This window comes from Sander lucioperca, chromosome 10, assembly GCF_008315115.2.
Source record: "Sander lucioperca isolate FBNREF2018 chromosome 10, SLUC_FBN_1.2, whole genome shotgun sequence".
NCBI lineage: Eukaryota > Metazoa > Chordata > Actinopteri > Perciformes > Percidae > Sander > Sander lucioperca.
The window spans coordinates 25,691,910-25,716,356 of record NC_050182.1 but is presented as its reverse complement, the minus strand read 5'-3'; the positions used below and the strand labels follow the sequence as shown (position 1 = coordinate 25,716,356).

Genomic DNA, 24,447 nt, shown 5'->3' with positions numbered 1-24,447 from the left:
CACGCACGCACGCACACGCACACGCACACACACACACACACACAGCAAGAAGAAGGCCTTATAACTGATACACCAAGAGGCTGCAGGGTTTAGTACTAGTAGACATAAAATGCTTTTATTATTATGGTTATAGAGGCAAAAAAGTCTGAGCTGACATTCTATGGCATTGATTTATAACTGTTTTTGACGTTTTGTTTTTTCAGATGCGCATTATCAGAGGCAACAGGCAAAGGTTACATGTCATGCAAACTACATAAATAACTCTTTATGTGGACCTTTGCTATAAAGTTAATCATCCACTGGCAATAATGTAGTGCTCTTAGTTAAAAAGGAAAGAGGAAAAATATACATACAGTATGTAAACAGTCAAAGAAATTGCACTTTCTTGGCTTGTTATTAAAAGCCACACTACTGAGAGAGAGCAGAAATTTAACACTGGAAAAACTAATTCACTGTCACTGATTGTCTGACCAATAAAAATAAAAAAACAAAAAACTCAGCTAAAAACAAGTTTGTAATTATGTAATTCTACAAAAAACTAAAACAATCATAGTCAATTTTAAGAACAAATGACTGATATATTGGTCAGCTGTATAATCTGTTTAAAACATGTTAGTAAAATGAAAGATTTGATTATTAAGTTGTATGTATTATCCCAATAGTATTGTAATGTATAATACTCATTTTACACGCTACTGCTGATAAGAGGAAAACAGGTCTCTCTCTACGTACATTCACATGAAACTAAACGCCTATGGTTACTTCCACTAAGTGGATTAACCAAATGCTCCTAAAATGAGAACAATCTACTATGCAACTGTACAGAAAAATTACCTCCAATCCTCAAATATTCACAACTAAAAAAAAAAACTAACAAAGGAAGTCCATATATAGTCCTTATCAGAGGAGATATTGCTTTTAAAGACTGCATGAGTTCGCTTAGGTACGTACACAAGACAACATGGCACTTCTACAGAGCATTTGGGGCAAATCAACTTTAGATCCCCCCCCCCCCCCAGGACATTCTGATTGTCAATGCTCTGAAGCAAAAACATTCTCAAAGGCAGTCTGAAGTAAACAAAACACCATTAACCCCTCTCTTTCCCTTCCCCAGGAAGCAATACTGAAAATAGTCAACAATAAACATTCCTATCATGAATATATTTTGCCCATCTTGTTTGCAGACATTGCCCAAGCTGTCTTTTTTTTTTCAAAAATAACTTCTTTCTTAAACCTCATTAGAAATTCTCTTGCAGCGATGCCAAAATTCCTATCACCAAGCCCACCCCCTCCCCTGCCTATTCACTGGTACATAGCAGGCACTGTCTTGGTAAAGTGAAGAAAAACCAAACCACTGTCTCAACCACAAGTCTTTCAACTGGTTCACTTCTCCTTGTGTCATTTCCCAAAGGTGCAATGTGACTTTGAAGCTTAACGAGTAAATTAGGGTTCAATTCTGACCTACTTAGGGTCCAGGATACATTTTTGTTCCCCCGGGAAGCTCCTGAGCTCCTCGTCTCTTGGGAACTTCAGAGCCGAAATGCTGAGGACCATACTGTATATGTCCACTTTCAGTCTCCCAACAATGTCTGTCTTTCCTAGTTTGCTTAAGGTGCTGAAGTAAGAGCAATCAAGGTGTGTGTGTGTGTGTGTGTGTGTGTGTGTGTGTTGTTTATAGTGTGTCCACTCAGCATACGTACATACAGTCTTTAGTGTGCTTGATCATCCAGCACTAGTGCAAATTCATATCAGCTGGTCTGTTTCTTTCTTTCTTTCATCCGGGACAGTCTATCTCAGTTTCTCTCATCCCTCGCCACTTGGACAAAATGTGTTGCCATGGTTTCATCCTTGGTGTGATGCCCTTCAGAGCGCTAGGTTCACAACACTCATCTGTGTGTGAGTTGTCTTTCTTGCATTTTTCAGCCTCTATAATTTTCCATCTCTCTTCTCCTTTTTTCTGGCTTGTTCTCCGTAGCACTACCACTGTTAATAGCAGTGTTGTGACATCAGTTCCTGTCCATCTGTCCAGTGGTGGGCCTGGTCCGTTTCTCAGAGTGGTCCCACCTACGTAAAGGCAAGATACTATCAACAAGACAATGCATATGCCTCTCAGAGTCCCTCCTGTTTCTATATGTGATGCTCTACTTACCTCTCTCTCTTAGCTTATGACTGCTGCAGGGTCAAAAGTAAATCATTCAGCCGTTTCCTCCTCTGTTCTCTGCTGCAGACCTCTTCTTCCCCTCGTTTTTCTTCCCCTCCCTCTTCTTCTTCTCTGTTCTTGGTTTTGGTAGGCTGTGGTGAACAAGTATGCACAACTAATTGCAAAAGCAGATTTATTTTTTTTATCCTTATGAAAATTTGCATTCTTAAAAGATTTTTTTTTGTAAGTGGGTAGTGCTTCACTCACACAGAGGCTGGCAGTGAGCGAGCTAGAGGTATCCTGACTCTGATGGTGAGGGTCACTGCTGATAACCGTCACCTCCACCCCCACTTGCTGATCTGAGGGTCAGAGGTCAAACAGTATTCTGTATGTAAGTGAAGGCATTGTAGGAGAGAATGACATCATTTATTTTACAGATATATCTGTAATTATGCTTATTTCCCCTTGATTCCTGTCTGCAATCAGTCAGGGAGTATTTGATGGAATATTTGTGTGGTTTTACTGCTAATGGGGAAAGTTGATGTCTGCTGGGTTCTTGGACACCAGCGGTGGATGATAGAAACGGGGGAACATTTCTGCAGGCTGAAATTCTGTGGTTGGAAAACCACTTTGAGCTGTTGAGTATGATATGGAGAGACAAGCCAAATATGAGGACGACAGGCTGTAAGCAGAGCACACACACGCACACATAAAGTAAAAGACAACACAGGACACCAGAAGAAATCTATACAGATGTTGAAATGAAAATGTATAGAGTTCAACCACATACACGTATGCATACACAAACACCTACAGAAACAAAAACTAACACACACACTTGCTTCATGGACCTGACTTGATGTGGCTGTCGTCCCCATTGGCTCCATCACAGGACAGACGTTGTGAGTCGCTGTCCTCTCCCTCTGCGTCTCTCTCCCTCTCCTTCTCTATCCTCAGTCGGATCTGTCTGTCTCTCACGAGCTCCCAGTTCCTCACGAGGAACACGTGGTGTTTCACCACAAAGCTCCTGGCGCGGCAAACAGGGAGAAACATTAGCTCCCTGACATTAGATCAGTAACAACGCATCAAGTAGTTTATCTAGACATGCGAATCGCTGATTTCTTTCCATACCTCTCACTGCTGGTTAAAGGCTCCATGACGAGGTGAGGAAACAAGCTGGTAAAGCTAGAGCTCTCCTCCTGTGAAAAAAAAAAAAAAGGAGGGACACGTGTACGTTTTTACACTTATTAAAGCTGCATTCTTCACAGGAATGAAACAACCTGAAGGCACATGAACTCACCGCTGTTTGTTGAGAGGATACGGTCCTCTCCTTCAGCCGGCCTGAGTGACACAGAAAGAAACAGATTAAGACTCTGTATGACAGCATTAATCTGATCCATCAACTAAACCTGACGATAACACATCCAACACTGCCCACTCACAGTAACGGCGCTTCCTCTTCAGGGGGACAGCAGGCTGCCTTTGAAGCTGTGACAACACAAAATAAGAATTACATCATGTAGATTCATGACACTCCACAAATCTCCTTGTAACAATCTCCAATGATGCTTCAGCTTGACCGTCTAACTCCCTGATTCTGTGTTATGGGGCTCTACTGTACCTGATTGTTCTGCCACAGCCACATAACATCGTAAGGTAACTGGAAATTAATCCGCTTCAGCCTAAGGTACTTCCCTGGAGGAAACAAAGGCAGTTTAGGTGAGCTATCACAGCTACGACAAACTACAGCAGTGTTTGCATTTTCTTAAATACTCACCGACGTGTATGGGAGCAGGTAAAAGGCTATATCCATTCTCCCCCGGTGTGTATTCCATATTCTCTCTGCACAACTGCTGGGCTTGGGAGGGCGGGCTAGGAAAGAGACAAATTAAATACATAAACAAAAAACCTGATAACAAATTTTTTTGTTATAATAGTTTGTTCATGAATTCAGCCAACTCACTCTGTAGTTTTGTAATCATCAGAGTAAAAACCCGCTCTCAGAAACTTCTTCCTGGGAGGCCCGTCTGCTCTCTCGTCTCTTTGGATGGTTACTGGTTGAGATGGAGCCTGCACGACATCTGATTGGCTAAAACATTCAGGGGGGGTGTCACACTCGGGTTTATCCTCAGCGACACTAAAAGGAAAGCATGAAGAGAGAGAGATAGAATGATAGAGAGGAAAAAGAGAAAGAGAGAAAAGGCACTGGTTTAGCACACAGTGCTGAAAACAGTGGGTTAATATAGCAGTAGTGAGTGGTTGTATTGAATTTTCAAGTCAACCAGCTCCGGTACTATAATACAGTTGTGAGTGTTTACCTCTGATGACAAAGAGAGTCACCATGTTTTCTCTTCCGTCCTCTCTTTCTCCTGGCCTGCAGCTCCAACTCTGTCACCTGCTGCACCATGTCGCCCCGTCTATCTCTCTCTGGCCCTCTTTCTTCTTTTCTCCCTCCCCCTTCTCTCCCATCTCTGTTGTGTCCTGGCAAGAGGTCAGGTGATGACATGGAGGGAGCTGCAGATGAGTGCGTGGGGGAGGATACGGTGGAGGGCAGTGGGTGCTTTCTGGGCCGTCCTGGCCTTCTTTTGTTTTTCCCTGCCATACCGTCTGGCGTTGGCACACTTTTCTGCTGCCCCCGGCTTCTTGAGTCACCTTGTAAACCTGCAGTCATTGAAATGGAAAGAGGGAGGGAGGGAGGGGGTGAGGCAGAGGGAGGCAGGAGGTATGTAAGTGTCGGAGAGGAAATCAGACAGATGTGGTTCAGTGATTGAGCCAGCAGGAGGTGTGAGGTGAGGCCAGTCTAGGCTGAGTCATGCGGATGGGACACAGATTATGTGAGTCACAACATTTCCTCTGACCAGTTCACTTCTTGGAAATGCATTAAGAAGTGATTTATGTACACACATTCACAGCAAAAAAAACACAAAAATGAACACTGTGCAGAATGCATGCTTTCTAATATGAACATGCACACGTATGCACTCTTGCAGACAAATTGTTTTTGCACATTCAGTTAATGTGGAATACAATCGCAAAAGGATTAGAAGACAGCAGTTTTTAGTTAGATGATGAACTGATGTCAAATGTATTCCACTTCTTTGAAAAACAACATTTTCCCCTCACAAGCAGTTTTTGCCCCCATTCTGACCTCCGTGCTATTCCTTCATCAATCACTCCTGAGGTCATCTATCTTTTTGTTACATTTTCCACAGTCCCTGACAAGAGTGACCACTCTTTCCTTATTGGATTTTTCCAAGTCAAATAGGCCCTGCTGGCCAGCAGTAAGAAGTAGGCTTTAAATAGCCAATCTGGTGGTTAACTAATGACTGTCTTCACTGGGTAGTCCCAGGCTGCAACAGTGTGCGGTTTGCTGCAGGCAGGGAAGATTTCAAAGATTTTCTGGAAGATTCCCATCAAGATGCTGCCTTCCTGCTCCAACACTTTTTCAACAGAGTGGTTGCTGAGTGGTTGCGTCTGCTGTATGTGTGTGTGTGTGTGTGTGTGTGTGTGTGTGTGTGTGTGTGTGTGTGTGTGTGTGTGTGTGTCTAAAATTGTCTATAAAAAGAACGGAGTCTGATTTCCTCTCATACACCCTCCAGGCTTTGATGTGTGGCTCAACAACACCTGAGAAAAAGCAATGCTGTCACTATATTGGGCAAACTATTGCTGCCACAATCTCATCTCCACATTGTGCAAATATATAATATATCTGTCATACTGTGCAAATGAAAATAGCCTCTTGGCATACAATCTATTTACTCAGCTGGCTATCATGATTTGGGTGCTGTTGGTGTATTTCAATGATAAGCACAGTTGATGTTAGATTTTCCATATAACTGTATTTATTCATTTATTTTTCTGCCTATGAAATGAAAAAAACAACCCAAGAAGCAATGTTAACAACTGAGACATATGTATCATTTATCAGCACAGACAAATTCCAGCCAGATAAATACTAGCATAGCAGTATGTAAGTATTTGCACCAACTTTAGCACTAATGCTAACATGACCTCATACTGAGCCATCAGACAGAAACACAGGCATGCCAGCGCTCTATTTATTCACATATTCAAACCATTCATGCATCCTCACCTGATTCTCTCCTCTCTGTCCATGCTGGTTCATCTCTCCTCCATGACCTGTCTCCACTTCCTGTATTCCTACCGGCCAATCCGGCCCTCAGACCCCTTTCTCCTGTTGCCATGGTAGCGGATGTGAACAGGTTGGTGTGTGTTGGGGACGGGGACGTCCTGTACAGGGGTGACTCGTCCTCACCTTCTTCGTCCTCTCCCTCTGATGCGATCATTCTGCCTGTATGTTGCTCCCCAGTGAAGCCTCTCCAGATGGGAGTTGAATTTCCAAATCCTGTCCCTCCCAGGCCCCCGAATTTTGTCCAGCTCTTGCCTATGCCGCCCCAACTTCCTCCAAATGAAGACAGGTGAGAGGAACCCAGCCCCAGTGAGGTGAGAGATGTGTGTTTGTACCTCTCTGATGAAGATGCTGATGATGACGTGGCAGCAGCAGCTGAGGAGAAGGAATCATTTCCATTCTCACATAACCAAGGCGATTCTTTAGACAGCATACTCCTCATTCCTCTTGCCCCTTTCCTTCCTTTTTCTCCTTGCCCCAAAATGAACCCTGACCTTGACTTTGAACTGGCCAACCTCTCTCTCTCCATTCCATCTTCCTCCTCATCCTCGTGTAACTCCTCCTCTTCATCCATGTCTCGTTCGCAGTGCCTGTGATGGTGTTTATGTTTGTGTTTGTGTTCGCTCCTCCCACAGCCACAGGAGAGGCTGGATGTGAACCCTGAGCTAAGGTGTGGGCCTCCTCCACTGCCTCCTCCTAGATCTCCCTCAACCTCTCCTCCTAAAGCTCCCTCCCTCAGCAACCTGCTCCTCCGCCTGTGGAATCTGGCGGGGTTGAGAAGGAAGTGGGCATGATGGGGCTGATGGGGGGCGTACTGGTGTGGAGAGGGAAGTGGGTAGGAGCTGGGGAGGTGGTGGTAAAGTGTCGTGGCTGGGGAATAGCTGCTGTAAAATCCCATATTTTCAATGGTCTCCTGAAACTTTGATGGGCAACCACATTGCCTGCGGTCTGGCTTCCTGTTGCAATGCACAGGCTGACAGGAGTAGAAAGGCTGGGGGGAGAAGGAGGGATTAGCAGAGTAAGATGAAGGGTGAGGCGAGTAGAAGCCATTTAGGTTGATCCTGAAGATGTTGGAGCGGAGGGAATGGGAGGAGGAGTGATGACGCCTTCCTCCAGCAGCATTCCCACTCCCATCAAAGCCCTGTCCCAGTCCTGTCCTCGCCCAACTTCGGCGTCCAATATGGACCTCGCTGAACTGACCGACCAGATCTTCTAGTTCAGCCAGAAACTCTGGATCCTGCATGTGCAGCTGCTTCTTCTTATGTTTATTTTTCTGTCTCTTCAGTGCATTTTGCCCAAGGCAAGAGTAATAGTCCGAATGAGTGCACTTGTTGTGTCCTGGGCAGGGACATGGACACAAGCAAGTACAGGAGGAGGAACGGTCGTAATCCCTTCGCCTGTGCCTGTGTCTGTCTCTGTGCCGCTCCACAGTAGTTGAGTTGGAGATTTGGTTTGTGTGTCTGGGCATGAGAGAGAGGGGTGAAGAGACAGGAGAGGGACGGTCCACAAGAGAGGAGGGGTGCCTTTGACCCCCCAGAATAACTCCTGACCCCTGACCCAACCTGAGCATGCCTCGAACTCCCCTCATCTCCGCTCGCTCAGAAACACTGTTGTTATCCGTTCCAATCCCACTATCACTAGGCAGCGTCTCCTCACTGTGGGACTCACTCCTGGGTGAGGGGGTGGCCTCTTTCCGGTGGCCGGGAGAGCCAGGAGCGTGATGCAGTGGAGGGGTGGGACAGGATAGCTTACATGAAGACTGGTGAAAGGGGAAGTGATGCCTTCCCTGACATGGACAACTCTTCTTCACAAAAGGAGAGAGGGATGAGGAGGAGGGAGGACGTGGGGAGGTGCAGGAGGATGATGGGGAGGGGAGGGAGAAGGGGTGAGAAAAAAGTAGGGAGGATGTTGGTTCTGTGAGGCTGCCTTCACTATAAGGGCTCTGGGCCCCACTGGAGTGGGTAAGGGATGGCGAGGGAAATGGGTGAGAGGGATGAGGCTGGGGTTGGTTAGACGAGAAGAGAGATGTTTCAGAGGGATTGGTGAACAGGGACGACTGAGTGGCATTCTTAGAGTTGGAATTTAGGTTAGCTGTTTGGGCTTTAGGCTTGCGTCCTCGCCTCTTGCCCATGTAGATGGTCCCTCTCTTGCTCACATTGATCTGAGGGCCCAGCTTACTCCCAAAAGAGGAGGACAGGGCTGAGAGTGTGTGTACTGTTGTAGCCTCTATCGATTTACACATTCTCAGAGAGGTCTCACCATCTGCTGCCTGGCCTCCCCTTCCCTCCTTCCCTACATACCCAGACAGCATTACCTTGTGAAGTCTCCTCTTTTTTCTTTTCTTCATCTCATTAATTAGCCTCCTGATCTTTAGCTGCCTGTTCCCCTTTTCAGGAGGAGGAAAATCTGTACGATTCAGTGCATCTCCACTCTGGTCCTCAGGGAGGGGTTGTTTGGGAGGACGGCCACGCTTCTTGGGGCTGGATTTAGACTGAGTGGCACACTGCAGTTTTGGACTTGGCTCCAGCACAGGGGCTTTCTGAACTCCGTCACACCCCAGAAGAGGCACCTCAGTTGGGATAGCATTTGGTGAAAGTTTAGGGGGAGGTTCATCTAAGCTAGAGCTGTGGGATTTGGGGCGGCCCCTTTTTCTGGCAGGGGTTATGGGGCATCTGGAAACAGGGGGGCTATGATCTAATGTGGGGTGACTCTGCTTTGGGGATATAGGTGTGGTTGCAGAAGAGAGAGTGTAGGAGCTGCTGGTAAAGGAGCTAGAAGGAGATGGGTGTGACTCATCAGCCTGCTGAATAGTGGCCTTGGCAGGAAGGGACGTCTTGGGGTTCTGGGAGAAACTTAGTAGAGGATTATGTTGGAAATCTGAAGGGGCTTCCTGATTTTCCACCCTCTGAGCCCGGTGCACCAGCTTGGTCCAGCTGGGCCGTCTGGCTTTACGTTTCTTGAGCGGACGGCTGTCCTGCTCTTGGGGGGAAGAAGGGGGAGAAACAGGGGCACGGGCAGAGGGAGTGGGCAAAGAGGGAGGAGCGGAAGAAGAGGGGTGGCTTGGAGGCACGGTTGAATGTCTTGAGACATCTTGTTCTTTTGATTTACTGGTGTCACCTGTTGCTGTTGCTGGCTCAGCTTCTTCAACTGGCTTGCAACTGTCATCCATCTTGTCTATCTCATCTGGTCGGCCCGAATTCAGTACTTTACAGGTTTTATTTAGTTTACCACTATCAACTGGTTCACCACTTTTATTATCCTCTGTTCTTTGTCTGTCTGGGCTAACCTTATCCCTCTTTTTCTCAGCCTTTCCTCTTTCAATCTTTAACTCATCCCTCCATGTATCATCACTCACTTGTCTTTCATCCTTTTCTTTACTATGCCTTGATTTCCCATCCTTCCCTTTCTCCTTTTTCTTCTTCTTGCCTTCCTCCTTTCTGCTGTCACTCTTTGCTCTTTCATCCTCCAATCTATCACGCTTAGATTTTTTGTCTTTCCGTTTCTCCTTCTTTGCTTTCCTCTCTTTGTCTCTCTTTTTCTCTAGTGGGGGCTGTAGAATGGGACCCTGATCTTGGGATTGGGCTGAGGAGAGCTCCAAAGTGGGGGAGGATTGTGGTTTAGGGGTGACTGAAGAAGAGGAAGGAGAGTCTGGCCTACTCTTATTAGACAGACTGAGTTCTTTATGGGAGCTGGTGGAGGCTAGAGGTCTTGTCAAGGAGTCCATGGAGGAAACAGAGGAGGAACTGCTGTGTTTTCCAATCTTGCTTTTCGATGAGGTGGAAGTGCCAAGGATGTCGGAGGAGCCTTTCCCATTAAATAGTCCTTTTTGTTTTGTTGTCTTAACCAAGCCATTATGTTTCTTGGAGGTCTTCCCTTTATTCCTGGTTTCCGATTGAGATGGGACCTGGATGCATGTGGTGGGAGGAGTAGTTGAAGCTGTCTGATCTGTCGTTGGCGAGCAGGGTTTGTTTCCTGCAGAGACAGGCTGGCCATTGACAGTAGGAAGCTTCTCTTTCTTCACTCTCTCACATGAGCCATTTGAATTCACCTCTGTCTTATCGGCCAGTTTGATAGGAACCTGGGGAGTGCAAACACGGAATCTCTGTCATAGACGATAATGGCTGTGACATCCACTAGTTTGCTGTTGACAATAGCGAACGACAATGAGGAAGAGACAACAACTGAAATGCTTTTGTTTTTGTCCGCCCATTACAAAAGAGAGTGAGGACAAAATGACTCAATCAGGCAGAGAAAAAAGAGGGCATACTGAAGAGAAGGAGCTAGTGAGGTGATGGAAACAGGAATAGGGTAGACACAGAAAGGAGAAATACAAAGGCAGAGAAACAGAGAGGAAGGGAGTGGGACAGGGACAGAAGGGGAGTGAAAGATAAATGAGAGCAGGTAGAGAAAAGAGGGGATGTAAAAATAGAAGAGAGGGACAGATATAGAGAGCCACGGAGAGACACAAAGAGAGAGAGAAAGCTATGCTATTGGTAGCTATAAATTGCCACTAATACAGATGAGAAAGCTTGACATTTCGTACTTGTCCTGTAATTTTGGTAGCTGCAGCTTGAGTGGCGTTTGTGCAGCTAAAGCAATAAGCTTCCCCTTGGGTGATTGTCGTAGGGACTGATGGACCAATGTCTGTAATAGCTCCAAGTGGTTGCCGTGCTGTTGTCCTATTTATAGGGCTGTTTATTTAAATGGGCTGCTTAGGTTTCAGTATTGAGACAATGGCTCAGAGCTACAACACATGTCTGTGCACCTTCAGTGCCTGTAACACTTTTTTTCATTTAAGCTAATTTAAAATAATAGCAGGTTTAATAGTGTGTGTGTGTGTGTGTGTGTGTGTGTGTGTGTGTGTGTGTGTGTGTGTGTGTGTATACCCTAATCCTTAACTTACCTGTTTGGCAGACTTGGTCCCTTGGCTGGTTATGGTAGGGACTGAGGCTGTGATGGAAGCTGTGGTAAATGTTGATGATAACGACAGTGGCTGCGATGACGAAGATGATGATGCCGATGATAATGATAATGATGCAAGTGGTGGTGAAGCGGCAGATGCAGTTTGTTTGGATGTGGTCTGGCAAGAATCCAAGCCTGAGCGTTGATCTCTGGTTGCCTCTTCTGGAATAGAGCTGGTTTTGTTCTGCTGTCCTCTTTCTCCATCCCCCCTCAGCAGTCCCCCCCTGGCTTGTCTCTGATAGGTCCTGATGGTGGGCTTGCAGACATAGCTCTCCAAGATCTTTGGCGGTTTCTTGGTGCGTTTGGCCTGGAGTCCAATCCGGAGTCGTACATTACCCTCAGGGCAGCCGGTCTCTCTGCCAGAGATCTGAAGTTGTTGCTGCCCTGCGCTTCCACAGCGCCCCTCGATAAGCAACTCCAGTACTGCCCCCTTGTCTCCTTCTCTCTTTTTCCCTGCTCCTCTTTTCTCCTCATCCTTTTCCCCTACATCTCCATTCTCCCCCTCGCCCCTCCTCTTTTTCTCTGCCACTTCAGAGTCTTCAGATGCAGAGGTGGGGTCCAGAGTGGAGTTTGTGGTCGGAGGGGTTCCCCCTTTTACTCTCTGGTCCATCAGAGAAGTCAGGGGGGAGAAGCAGGATGCTGTGGGGTTTCCAGTATAACACTTTTAAATGACCCTGGTTAGAGCGAAGAGCAGAATGCAGGTGTAGGTCAGGAGATTTCCAAAAGAATATCCTGTAATAGTCCAAGTACAGTTGGGCTCCTTTATCCAGCGATGGAAGGTCTCTCTGTTGTCCTTTAGGCTTGAACTGAGATGGAGTGGGTTTGAGGCAGAGACAGACAGAAAGATAGAGAGGCCAGTGATTAGTCATTTCAGTGAGCTCAGATGCTGAGTAGCAGCAGTGCAGGAATTGTGGGGAAAGTCCCCTTCCTGCAGGCAGCTGTAGAGAGGTGCTAAAGTCTATGTCCACAGAGATGATCTCATCATACAGAAAACCCAGGGGGCCAATCAGCGCAACCGATTCCCAGAATGTCGGCACTAACTGGAAGAAAAACCTACTCACATTCTTCAAAAAAAAGGCCTCAGCTGGTTTTCTCTAACAATCTGTAAATAACGGCAGCTCTGAAAGACAGCAAACGCTCCCTAAACCTCAACACTTTTACTTATGTTCTAATCCTTGCATTGCCTCCACTCCACAAATCAATATATCAATCAATCAGCTCCTAACAAATTCAAACACTTGATCCAGTCTTCTCCCCTCCTCTCCCCACTGTCTTTGCGCCTTCTGTTCTCAGCTACTCCCACAAGCACTTCTCCTCCCACCCTTCCCTCTGCTGTACTTTCTTTTCTCTCCGAAACTCCCCTTTTTCATGTTTGGCAGAAAGCTTTTGCATGCATTCTCTATTAGTCCCACTCTCTCTCTCTCTCTCTCTCTCTCTCTGTAGACCACACAGTAAAATGGTCAACTCATACACTGTATCCATGTTAATCAGAACCACATTTCCTCCTCCACTTCGTTCTTTTCCTCTTTTCCAACTTAAATCCCTCCATTCACGGCCCGACCATTCCCCTCCTCCCCTTTCAGTAGTGGTAACACAAATCCGTAGGAAAGGGTAAAACTTATTTTTGGAAAGGAGTGCAAATTCCTCCTCCTCCTCCCATTGCTTCCTCTAAGTCAAGTAAGCTTTTCATTGACCCCATTGTAAATTGACTTTTAATGTGACATTACAGCAAGTAACACACCCTAAAATAACATTCTCCTCACCAGAAAAAACGTTCACTCTCGCTCGTATTGCGTTCAGCCCAGTTTTTAACATATTGAAGGGAAGCAGCATCTTCTGTCATGCTTCCTTCATTATACTCTCTCTCTCATTAAGGGAGATGCTCATCCATTTTCTAATAAACACACCCTGCCGAGCTTTCTTGCAGCCCTCTCCTGAACGCCTCTTATGAAATAGCTCATCTGTCTCTCAACGCACTGAACTGCCCCCTTAAACTCACAAGAGCATCTCAGATAATGTTTTCATTTAAGAGCTCAGGGGGCTATCTCTCCTGCCTCTTGGTCCCTCCACACCCAAACCCTTGCCTTGAATCATACCGAGCTCAAATCAACATCTGTTCCAGTAACTGCTGTTATATAACAGTTTTGGAAAGCATTTCCGAAGCCAATCCTCCTTACAATCAAAAAAAAAATGAGCATAGAGATGGACAGTGGTCCACTTAAATAACTGCAGCTGCTTTTATCATGACCTCCACTCCAGAGGCTTGACCAGCATGAAGAAGAGGATACAGACACGAGGAGAAGCTAGAGTCATATGGGTTACAATCTAGTTGTGCAAACTAAGAGACTATAAGAAGAGAATAAAAGTGTCAGGTTTTCAAACTTTAAAGGGCAAGCCCATTCAACATCAGTCAAAGTGCATACTAATAGCTTTTTATACTCTCAGAGCTATACCTCTTAAACATAACTCAAAATTATTTCAACATTAGACCAGAAGCTATTTCCAGTGACAGGATGATGGGTGGACTTGACACTGCAGTCAGTGTGGGTTCCTCAGCAGCGCTGAGGCGACAATTAAATCATGATAATGGCCCACCATATTTCCAGCCATCATCACCATCCCATGACGGTGTTATCATCAATAACTACACCACCATTATCCTCTGCCTGACAACAGCACAGAGCACAGGAGCTGCTGGAAATTAGGGTTGCTGTGATGGCATCTTACTGAACCATGAAGCCTCACTCCACTTTATATATGCAGGGAAGTTTCTCACGTGAGTCTCCCTCTCTCTTTCTCTCTCTCTCTCTCTCTCACACACACACACACACACACACACACACACACACACACACCACACACACTTTCTCCTAGTTATTACAAGTGTGTTGTCGTACATTGTGTACCAAGGTCGCAGCTGCGTAGGTTGACTGATGTTGCTACTGTAGATACAGTATGGGCAGTGGGGGTGTTATTACCGCACTGGAGCAACCTGGTTTACTGTGGACGTCAACAGGGGCTTCCTTCTCCCTAATGACTTTGCGCACCTCTGAAAACCACTAACCGCCTGATGCTGTCGCACTTACAAATCATACACACATGCACGTGTTGTTTTCGTCACTCCTATCTCCATAATGAAATATAGAACATATTTAAGCGTCCTAAAACATACACCAATAAAAACTCAACATGGGAGTGGGGTTACGTAGCGTCAAAATGTACTTGCTAGTGGTGTTTGTGATGTGGCTTTAGTCCCCGAGCCACCTTTTTTTCTCCTATCTGTCCTCTGCCAGCCCTTCTGCTGGTGTCAGCAACATGGAAATAAGAAATATCGCATGCACGAAGAACAGAGAGCGAAAAATACTCGGCAACAAGGGATAAAATTAGCGCAACGCGGATGCACAAGATTCTCAGTAACCTACAGTGAGCTCGCTGGTGATGACAGGCCTGCACACATTAATACAGACTGCCATGAAAATCTGTAATAAGGCTACGTAGGCTACTTACCCGAGAGCGCGTCCCGGAGCCAACTGCGTTTAGGCAGGAGGTTAAGGTGTTGCTGTCCTGCTCTCCCCTTCGCACCAACAGCAATCGGGAGCTTTTTGGTGCATTAGATGTTGCTGTGATTACATAGCAAGGCCAGCGGAGGTTTAAACATCACCTAAAACCGAGTTTCAGTCTCATCGGAGAGCGGAGCCTACTGTGCAACAACATTGGCGCGGGTGTTTTCATAATCATACAGTCGACAGATCTTCGTCGGCGCGTCTCCGCAGCTAGGTGGCGGACTGGTTACACTGGATCTTATTTTGCCCACTTCTCTCGGAGAAAGTTAACATCGCTCCCAGCCAGTAATAATGTCTCAGATTGTGCTCATACAAGCTGTTAACGTGTTACGGGCTGCAGCAGCGTGTGTGCGGGGTTACATGCTGTGACAGTGCAGATGGGTTGGTGGATGTGCGGGAATGCAACTGCGTGGCCATTTTCATGGCCAGACGAGGAGATAAAACGACGAACACAGCACAGGATCTCATTGCGGTTCATAATAGGCGATTGGGGAGGGCTATTTAGACGTTTAATAAAATGGCGACGACTTGTCTAAGTAGCCTGGTGGTAGGATTTTGGGGAGCAGCTCAAAAGTTGTGCCGCTGTAATGTAATATGGGATTCAGTTTACTCTAGTGGGAGAGGAAAGAAGGGCAGGCTGCCCTGAGCACTTATTAAAAGTTAATGTGAGAGCTGTTTATCATGCATCAGTTAAATATTGATCCAAAACTACAAGCAATGTTTTCCAAGTTAATGCAGTGGGAATAACAAAATCTATATAGCATATAACAAAACCTATTTTTTTTATATAGGCTACACATTTTAAATAAATGGTTTAGTACAAACATAAAAATAATGTAATAAAAACTCACATTAGTAACAACAATAATGATGATAAAAGAAATTACATTATTATTGTTTATTATTTGTTGTTACAGTGTTATTTAGTAGCCTATAGCAGTAGTAGCGAGTAACAACATCATTAGACTATTGTCTATGGAGGGTGAGGGGTCCATGACAAATATGAGCTTTTGAACTGGCCCTCTGTTCCTCCTGCTCAATGTGCATTGTGTACTCTAACCTCCAAATACCTATTGCTGGTAAGTGCACATGACAGAATACTCATGAATATCACCTGTAGGCTACCCAGTAAACAACCAGTAGTCTACCACTTTCCAAGGGTTTGCTGTATGTACAATATTTTTTGGTAATTCAACCATATACAGTAATGACAATTTCACCTATGAATACAGTTTTTAAAACTAGATTTTAGGGTCTCTTTACAAGACAGAGCCTCAGGATGAGGTAATGATGCATGCCTTGTCATAAGGGTGCTGAAAAATTCCAAAATTTGGAGAACAAATTAGTAATTAATTAAATTACTACAAATGATAGGCTACATATTGAACCTGGGGCCAGGGCGACAGGGGCTGTTGCCCACTTGGTAGTCCGACTTTGCCTAGACACATGGCCCCATCAACTCTTTAGGGGGCCCCAGGAAACATTTTTTGGGCCCCTATGGCTCACCCCAAACCCTCACCTCCCACTTCTTGTTCTTTGTGTGTATACATCCTGTCAACTATGAGTTGCCATCAAATACAGTGTACACAGAGACCCTTGTTCTCCAGCATTGGAGGTACTGGTACTGGACCAGGGTTTTCGTTGTGTAAATCAGTTTGAGGTATTTTGATTAAACAACATGAACCATGGGAGCACAGTGTACTGCTACTTTTGTGACACAATGCCAAAAACACATTATACCTTAAGAAAGAAAGGCTCTGCACACTGAGGTACAAAAAAGTCAAGCTTTATGCTGTGATGAAAGTGAAGAAGACTGTAGCGTGCAGAGCCTTTCTTTCTTAAGCACAGTTTAAACTAAAATAATTAAGGTCAAGTTGATATTATACTTTAGTGATGCATTTTCCAAAACTAAGTTGCAATTAATCAAATTACATAAACAATTGACATACAGTGAACCTGGGCCTTTTGGAGGGCCATAGGGATCTGAGGCTCTGGGGCAATTATCCTCTTTGACTGTTTGTTAATCCAACATGGATATACATCTCATTATTTCCATGTGGCTGTATTGTTTCTATTTCTGGTTAATGTTATATTAAAAAACAATTGGGTAGTTTGATAAGAAAAAGTGAAATGCATAGATGTTACCAAATGCATAAAATGTGCAGAATGCAATTAATAAAATGTAGAAAAAGTCATTTCCAAATAGAAACATTATAATGAGCAAATCGAGGCTTAAGAAAATAGAAAAAAGCGGATTGAAAGCAAGTATGTACGTACAGTGGCGTGATTAGTTAGTAGTTAAAAGCTGGATGTGGAACATGGAGTAGCCTATGACATATCGAACAATATGGGACGTGAAAATGAGGAACAAAATCAGGCTATTAACTTTTTTTAAATATAAAACAGAGTGAGTGTTGTAAAGCAGCTCTGAGAATTATGTAAGTAGGCCTACAAATACATTTATGCAGGTTTGTTTTTCATCAGGGCTTGCAACTTGTATTTCAATCTCCCTAGAGCCACTACAGATCTATTGGGTTAACTGAGATTATATAGGCCTAATTGAAAATACTGTAATTGGTTTAAAATAGGCTATACAAAAGTGGGTAAAATCTCCCATGAATCATGTCAAGAGTAATTGTATTGCTTTAGAAGAGCACTGGCCTGCTCTAAACACTAACAATTATGTATGGGATGGGACACATCCACAGTGTGTTTACAGCTGTCTAACGTCTAATTGCATTCATTATTATTACAGGTGAAATGTGTCAAAGTCTGACAAACTCCATTTTCTTCAGTTGTTGTCGCCTGGCTCGCGCCGTCTCATTGGCTAAAAAGAATTGTGATGGCGTTACGTCATTTCCTGTTCAAAGCTGCATGATGGCGGTGTCCATGACAGCACTGGCACATTGACTTCGCCTGGAGTTGTGCAGTTCACCCTCTCCATTAACTACTTAGGGAACATTTGTCAGTAGATGATCTTAAGCGAAACCATCGTCACTGAATATTTAATGAACTGAATCGCAGGTAAACGGCTTACTTCGCTCAAATAGCTCCGCATTGCTAATATTGCATGTAACGTTACATTAGCTACGTGCCTGTTGGGGACCACAGCTAGCTGTTAGCAAATTGTGTACGCAAGGTTACACAGGGACACGGATGTGTTTTTACACATTAGCTAACGTTACTTGCTTCATTGGCACTTGCGACTTCTGAAATATAACTTAAATTCATGTCGTCCTCTATGTTTTAGATCATGGCGCTCCACAGACTGTCCTTCAGACTGCGGCAAACGGTAAGATCACTGTTGGAGAAGCTGCAGATACATTACCTGGACAGTATATAAAGAATATTCCTACTTTTCTTTTTTTTGTGTGCATCACATGGTCCCGACATTTGCAGTATGTGGGCATTGGCAGTAGGTTAATTTACATGCCTACCAGTAAACTTACACAAACATCAATTACTGAGGTTGTTCAAATAACTATTCATGAGTATGATAGCTTATATAGTTGGTTTACAGCATATACTTCCTAATAAACTACCTTGTAGTTTTAGTTATTATTATTACACTCGTTTTAAAAAACGTGTTTTAAAAAATATTAAGCAAACCAAAATTCGAAATTTAGAACATGTACAATTCAGAGCAATGCTGTATGTCACCCTGACCAGAGCACAGAGGTATCCATGTGCTCAGTTAAGATTCAGCATCCAACCTTAGGTTGTAGACACTCGCTGCTTTCATTCCGTCCCAGAGGACAGAAAGCATCACCTGTGTGATGTTCTGTTCAGCGCAATATTAGGGTAAATCCTATCCTGTAAATGCCTGCCAGATAGCCAAGTATGGTCAACATGACAGATGAATGTAGATTACAGTTCATGTTTTTGCTGAAGGCTTTCCATCAGTGTATTACGTGGTTGTACTGTATAATTAATTTGTTAGGTTTATATCTGATGCTGTGTGTTTTGACACATATCAGTGTTCCGTTTTTTCTTTTGCCTCTGTATGTATTATAAATACTGTATTGTAAGCCAATGTGGGCTAGGAACCTTTGGAAGTATATAAACACTTGAATAAAAGTATTCACTCTATTAAACTTTTGCAGGTAACACATGTAAGGTCCCTTCATACCAGTGGATGTGGGCAGCAGCAGGAGGCTGTGGCTGTGGAGTCAGAACCTGAGCCCTTCTCAGTTTTCAGAGCACAGGAGAATGATCCGGTAAGCAAATCTGACTTAACCAGTGCAAATGTCATCATTATGCCAACAGCCAGGGGGAAAACACGGCACATGTGCCTAGTTGCAACAGAAGTGTCTGTACATGTGTATGATTTCAGCTGATGAGCTCACTGTTTGTCTCTTTCCAGGCATGTCAGTCAGAGAAATATATCGGACAGTATTACACCCTGCCCTCTGCACACATCCGCACTCTGTTCCCTCACGGCCTCCCTTGGCGCTATCAACAACAGGTATGTGCTTTTGTCAATGACTTCATGCACGTTATTTTAAACATACTAGCTCAAAGATAATATTTTGTGACTTGATCTATTTTTTTTGGTAAAATGTACCATGAAGACAAATTGTCATGTACGGTTTTTAGGTGAAGACGTTTAACGAAGCCTGTATGATGGTGAGGCAGCCAGCTCTAGAGGTCATATCTTACCTGAAGAAAACCGACTACAGCAAGCCTTCTCTGCGATATTTATTCTGTATCCTTCAAAACACATGCTCACACTCACAGTCAAACACACTGTTCTTCTCTTGATGCTTCTGAATAAACTTGTTGTTAACCTTATCATGTTGTTCAGATGGGTTGAAGGGCAGCGGGAAGACAATGTCTCTCTGTCACACAGTCCACTTCTGCTATACACAAGGATGGCTGGTGCTGCATGTTCCTGATGGTGAGATAAACACAAATCACACACACCAAGTGGCTGACTGTTACCACTGTACAGAACGTGAACTTCTTCTGTGTTTTTTTTTATATTGCAGCTCACCTCTGGGTGAAAAACTGTAAAGAGCTGCTGCCCTCATCTTATAACACCTCTCGCTTTGATCAGCCGTTACAAGCCACTGAATGGTTACGCAATTTCAGAATAACCAATGAGCACTTCCTTTCAAAGGTAAGGATTTTTCAGCAGCGTGCCTTTTTTGAACATCATTCGTCAAACGACATCATTTTATGGGCTGCAATTTTTCAATATGAATTTTATGGCTCTTGAGTACACATAGTCAAAATGAAGGCTCGTGGAGTATTACAAAATGTTACACATTATTAACAAGCATGTAGGCATTTATAGACCATAAATGGGCCTTGACTGCATCTTCACAGCGGTTTAGGTCACATGCTGATATACATGGAGCAGTTAAACTGCTTCATGACACCACCTGAATTTACCAACAAGCACAGTGTCTTTGCATGGTGCAATAGCAATATAACAGCATGATATGGTTTGAAATATATTATTTGAGGGATACATAGTTAATGTACTGTATTGAGGATGGAGCATCCTAAAGGGATACTTTGCTATTTTAAACCAGCTCTGTGTCACCTTTGTGTGGCAGTGTGTAGATGAACTGTGTTTGGCTTTGCTTCGTGGTGCCAGGGCACGGAGCTCCCAGTGGAGCGTTTTTAGCTTTGTGTGAAAAAGCACTGGACACCTGGTGCATGAATTAAAATGAGTACCAGGCCCATATAAACATGGTCAATGAAACTGTACTGTTCCTTTCCCAGATAAAGACAAAGCAGCGCTATGTGTGGACAAAGAGAGAGTTCACTGAGGATGGAAGTCCACTAGGAGAGCTGGTGGATCAGGTGAGTTTTCTCACCTTTCATTTGTGTTCATTGGAGATGTGGTTTATCTCGCCCTCTGAGACATTTTCATCATTTTGTTGTATTTTCTATCTGTTCCCTACTCATTCCTTTTTCTGCTCTACCGATTTCCCCACAGGGGATCATTAAACTTTCATCTTTCACCTTGTCTTTGCTTAGCGGTGATCATTAGCCAATGAACTGAGCACGGGGATGGATTTTTTGTACTACTCTCACTGACAAAGGCGGAAAAAAACAGTAGATTTATGTTCAGCCTGTACATTTTTCACCTCTTCCAATCAGTCATCTTGCTCTGTGTCATTTGCTCCATAATAAGGAAACCGCTGAGACATAGCGCTGCCCTATTCACAAACTAATTTTGGTCACCACTGGCATTACTGTGAGCTTGTTGTACGCTGTAATTAGATCTGATATTAATAGCCAGCCTTCTGACAGCACATTATTAGACAAAAAAATCAAATAATTTTCAAACCTCCAGCTAAAGGGAATCTGCATTGAACTGTTGGATGTTTACAGGTTTAATACTAAAGAAATGGGGCATGAAATTACTGTTTGCTCTGACACTTAGTTGCTCAGATTTTGACCCACAAAGTTATGTGTTGTTACTATTTTAAATCGAAGCAGCAGAATCAGAGATATTGTATTCTTTTACTCCACATATCTAAACTTGGCACCTACCTTACCCAGAATTTAGTCTCGCATTGCCAGACGTTTCTCCACAGCGCTGGGGAGGAAGCTCTGGCCCTTCCACACAACATTCCTGGATAGGAGAAAAACGTGCTCTGGTCTATTGGCATTTATTTAAACCAATTGTCGTCGTCTTGGGCGGCGCTAAGCTCTGGACGCAGTGAGCGTGGCTCTTCAAAATGTTCTCGGGAAGGAACTTGTTTTGGTAGAACATTTGCACCACACAAAAGAAAACGCCACATACAATATTAAATGAAGTTGCCTGTTCACACAATACAGTAACATGAGCTATATAAATTAGCTAGATACATGGTTAAACATACTGTAATTTGCTCTTACCAGTGTATCGCTGTGTGTATTTTGTTCATAGCAAATCCCTGCCAATTGGTCCCAAAACGTGCCAGTTAGAGAGTAAATATATTCTTTGTAAATCTTTACAATCATTCCCCGAACGAAGCAGGCCTGCATTGTTGCATGATCCAAATTTTCATTAAAAGTTGCCATTTTCAGCCTGTAACGTTACTCAGGGGTTCCGGTTAATGTTGCTCAATCCAATCGGAGTTTAAAGTTAACTAAATGAAAACGAAAAGTGAGGGACATCTGGCAGCACGGGAACTATCCCTTCATGAATAAATAAATAAATAAATATATATATACAGCCATTTTCACAAGACCTGTAAATGGACCTGGATGTATAAAATCGATGGAGAGGACCTTTAATTGCTTATAATTTCCCTTCATAAGACTGTCATCAGGCATCTGATGGTGTTTCTTTTGCCGTAGGGTATATCTCGTGTGAAGAGCAGCAGTGATGTGGTGGGGGCGGTGATGAAGGAGCTGAGGCTGCAGAGTGGGCAGCCAGAGTCTGACTTCCGCCTGGCCGTGGCTGTGGATGGTGTCAACGCCCTGTGGGGAAGATCCACCATCAAGAAGGAGGATAAGAGTGCTGTGAGGAAACAATTCACAATCATGTCACGCCTCATATTTGTCTTTATGCTTCTCTTTCAGTTTCCACTGATAAGATGTCTTGCGTGTCTCTCTTTCTTACTGTTATCAGGTGGATCCGGAGGAGCTCACTTTGGTTTATAACCTGAAGAAGCTGATGACGAACGACTGGGTGAGAAGAATGCAATAAAGGCGATGACCACAGTTGCATGAGAATGTTATATTTCAGTTTTTCTTACCATTAACATTTACTCTTTGTCTCAGACTGGAGGCGCCATCATAACCACTCTGTCTCAGACGGGGTCTCTCTACACTTCAAAATCTGCCTACTTGCCTCAAGAGCTGCTGGGAGAGGTCAAAGATCATTTTATTGTACTTTATAATCTGTAGCCCTTGTGATTAGTATTTCCTTCTCTTTTCTAACTTCGATCTTTAGTAAGGAACTTGCAAACCTGGCCTCAAGACTGCATCACTCCCATCCTCAGGACTCAATGTGCAGAAGTTGTTTTTTCAGATTTAAGTAAATTGACAAACACAAGACATAATTTGTTGTTGCTTTGTGGCGAGAATCTCAACCTTTTGTTGTATTTGAGCAACAAAACTGCTGTATTGCCAGTGTACAGATTACTTGTGACATTCGTCAACGAAGCGTTGCTAAACAGAAACCTAATCATCATTGAATCCTTAAATGTCAGTACTGTCACCATCCCATCTACCTTGTTCGTTTCGTTCTACGTTAAAGCTGTACCTGTTTGCAGTGTTATACCGGTGGTTGTGTTGTTGCAGTGGGCTGTAATATTATTTATAGCGGTCGTATTTATCCAATGTCTGCATGTCATTAGATCAATTTCCTAATGGACCAGTAAATCCATCATTGTCACCGACCTCTTCCATTTATGCTGGACAACAATTAAACTGTAAAACTAAAAGTAGGCACATATAAAATTCTTGTCTCACCAAATATTTTTTTTTTATGTTATAATTGTAAATGGTAATCATTTAGACTTCTGTTTTGGACCACTGACCATGAGACTTAAAAACAATGTACTAAAATATGCATTATTACGCATAACTTCTCTCTGTGCATTTAAATTGTACAATTATGAATATCTCTATTTGTTTCAATATTATAACATGGTATGCATTAGATATGAGGATATGCATGTCTGTATTTTGCGATTAATATGTGAGCTAGTAATTTATTTAATCTAAATGGTGTTTATCATGTTTGTGATATCGGAACATGCTGTTTAAAGACAGGTTTGATGTGCAGCATGTTGACTTCCTGTCTGTGTTTTGCTCATCAGAGGGGGTTTGACAGCATGGACCCGTTCATCCCGGTGTCGGTGCCCAACTACAGTGATAAGGAGTTTGAGAGCTGTTACCTCTACTTTATGGACCGCCAGTGGCTGCAGCATCCACAAAGTGAGTGATGACACTGTGGACGCTTTTCTTTTTAAAAGAAAGTCATTCAAGCGATGCTGTTTTAGTAACTTAAAATGATTCTTTTTCCCTCGTCAGGTCGAACAGAGGAAGGAAAGAAAGAACTCATCTTTTTAAGCAACAGAAATCCATCAATGTTGGACAGAATTTGTGCCTTCCTATGAAGTTAGAAGAAGACACAAATCTCACACACACATACAAATGTCAGTGTACTACAAATACATAAATATACAAATGTCCATGTCTATAATATCTGTAAATTATGATGCATGTGTGTTACTTTGATAATAAAATGTTAAACAAAGTAGAAACAGAACTTGTCGTTTGTGTTTTAGATAATTAGTGTACATCAGTTCAAATCCACTGTAAAGAACGTCTTTTTTTAAACCCATATTTGAGAGGTGCCATGTTTTAGTTTATTTATTCATCCTTTATGTAGCCTGGATGGTCCCTCTGAGATAGATCTCTTCCCCCAGGGAGTCCTGCAGACGGCAGCACAAGCAGCTTCACATAAAAAAAAAAAAATCACGTTACAACACATACCATATTACAAGAAGAGAGTCAGAGGCCATACCAGCAGCGACATCCGTAACACGTTTCAGTCAAATCAAGTATGCGAAACAGCAACATGTTTCCTTCAGGACAGCTTGTCACATACCTTTAAATGGGTTCAAAGAAGGGAGTACTTTTCAGCTAATGGTAATTTGCAGCTCATTTTATACCTAGGG

General features: G+C 43.7%; 2 protein-coding genes across 10 annotated transcripts; one reads left to right on the top strand and one right to left on the bottom strand.

Moving 5' to 3' along the window:
- Nucleotides 1-88: 88 nt before the first annotated feature.
- LOC116049571 (histone-lysine N-methyltransferase ASH1L-like) lies at nt 89-15,321 on the bottom strand. Of its 9 annotated transcripts, none has more exons than XM_036006422.1 (14): nt 14,760-15,318; nt 11,194-12,058; nt 6,234-10,368; nt 4,459-4,801; nt 4,104-4,277; nt 3,918-4,012; nt 3,762-3,835; nt 3,583-3,628; nt 3,441-3,481; nt 3,272-3,339; nt 2,992-3,167; nt 2,408-2,499; nt 2,150-2,292; nt 89-2,082 (listed from the first exon to the last, which is right to left on the bottom strand). In XM_036006422.1, exons 2-13 carry the CDS (start codon nt 11,860-11,862, stop codon nt 2,164-2,166), a joined length of 6,042 nt encoding a protein of 2,013 aa, XP_035862315.1. In that variant the 5' UTR covers nt 11,863-12,058; nt 14,760-15,318; the 3' UTR covers nt 89-2,082; nt 2,150-2,163. The 9 variants fall into 9 exon arrangements, 7 of the variants coding, with proteins under 7 accessions (XP_035862315.1, XP_035862314.1, XP_035862316.1 ...); XM_036006421.1 differs by having other exon boundaries at nt 89-2,084; nt 2,154-2,292; XM_036006423.1 differs by having other exon boundaries at nt 89-2,066; nt 2,154-2,292; nt 3,444-3,481.
- A 2,323-nt stretch (nt 15,322-17,644) lies between these two features.
- On the top strand, nt 17,645-24,026 carry dap3 (death associated protein 3). Its single transcript, XM_031299362.2, has 13 exons — nt 17,645-17,839; nt 18,066-18,107; nt 18,919-19,032; nt 19,179-19,280; nt 19,412-19,520; nt 19,620-19,712; nt 19,804-19,934; nt 20,546-20,626; nt 22,115-22,279; nt 22,389-22,448; nt 22,541-22,630; nt 23,584-23,701; nt 23,798-24,026. Exons 2-13 carry the CDS (start codon nt 18,069-18,071, stop codon nt 23,881-23,883), a joined length of 1,188 nt encoding a protein of 395 aa, XP_031155222.1. The 5' UTR covers nt 17,645-17,839; nt 18,066-18,068; the 3' UTR covers nt 23,884-24,026.
- Nucleotides 24,027-24,447: the final 421 nt, after the last annotated feature.

Bases quoted from the DNA above. Each gene is read 5' to 3' on its own strand.
- LOC116049571 (XM_036006422.1), bottom strand. From the start codon at position 11,862: ATGGACCAGAGAGTAAAAGGGGGAACCCCTCCGACCACAAACTCCACT. The intron at 3,629-3,761 runs GTACAGTAGAGC...GTGTTGTCACAG, and splicing joins GGCTGTGGCAGAACAATCAG to CTTCAAAGGCAGCCTGCTGT. The intron at 3,340-3,440 runs GTGAGTTCATGT...TTTTTTTCACAG, and splicing joins TATCCTCTCAACAAACAGCG to GAGGAGAGCTCTAGCTTTAC.
- dap3 (XM_031299362.2), top strand. From the start codon at position 18,069: ATGGCGCTCCACAGACTGTCCTTCAGACTGCGGCAAACG. The intron at 18,108-18,918 runs GTAAGATCACTG...AAACTTTTGCAG, and splicing joins CCTTCAGACTGCGGCAAACG to GTAACACATGTAAGGTCCCT. The intron at 22,280-22,388 runs GTGAGGAAACAA...TACTGTTATCAG, and splicing joins AGAAGGAGGATAAGAGTGCT to GTGGATCCGGAGGAGCTCAC.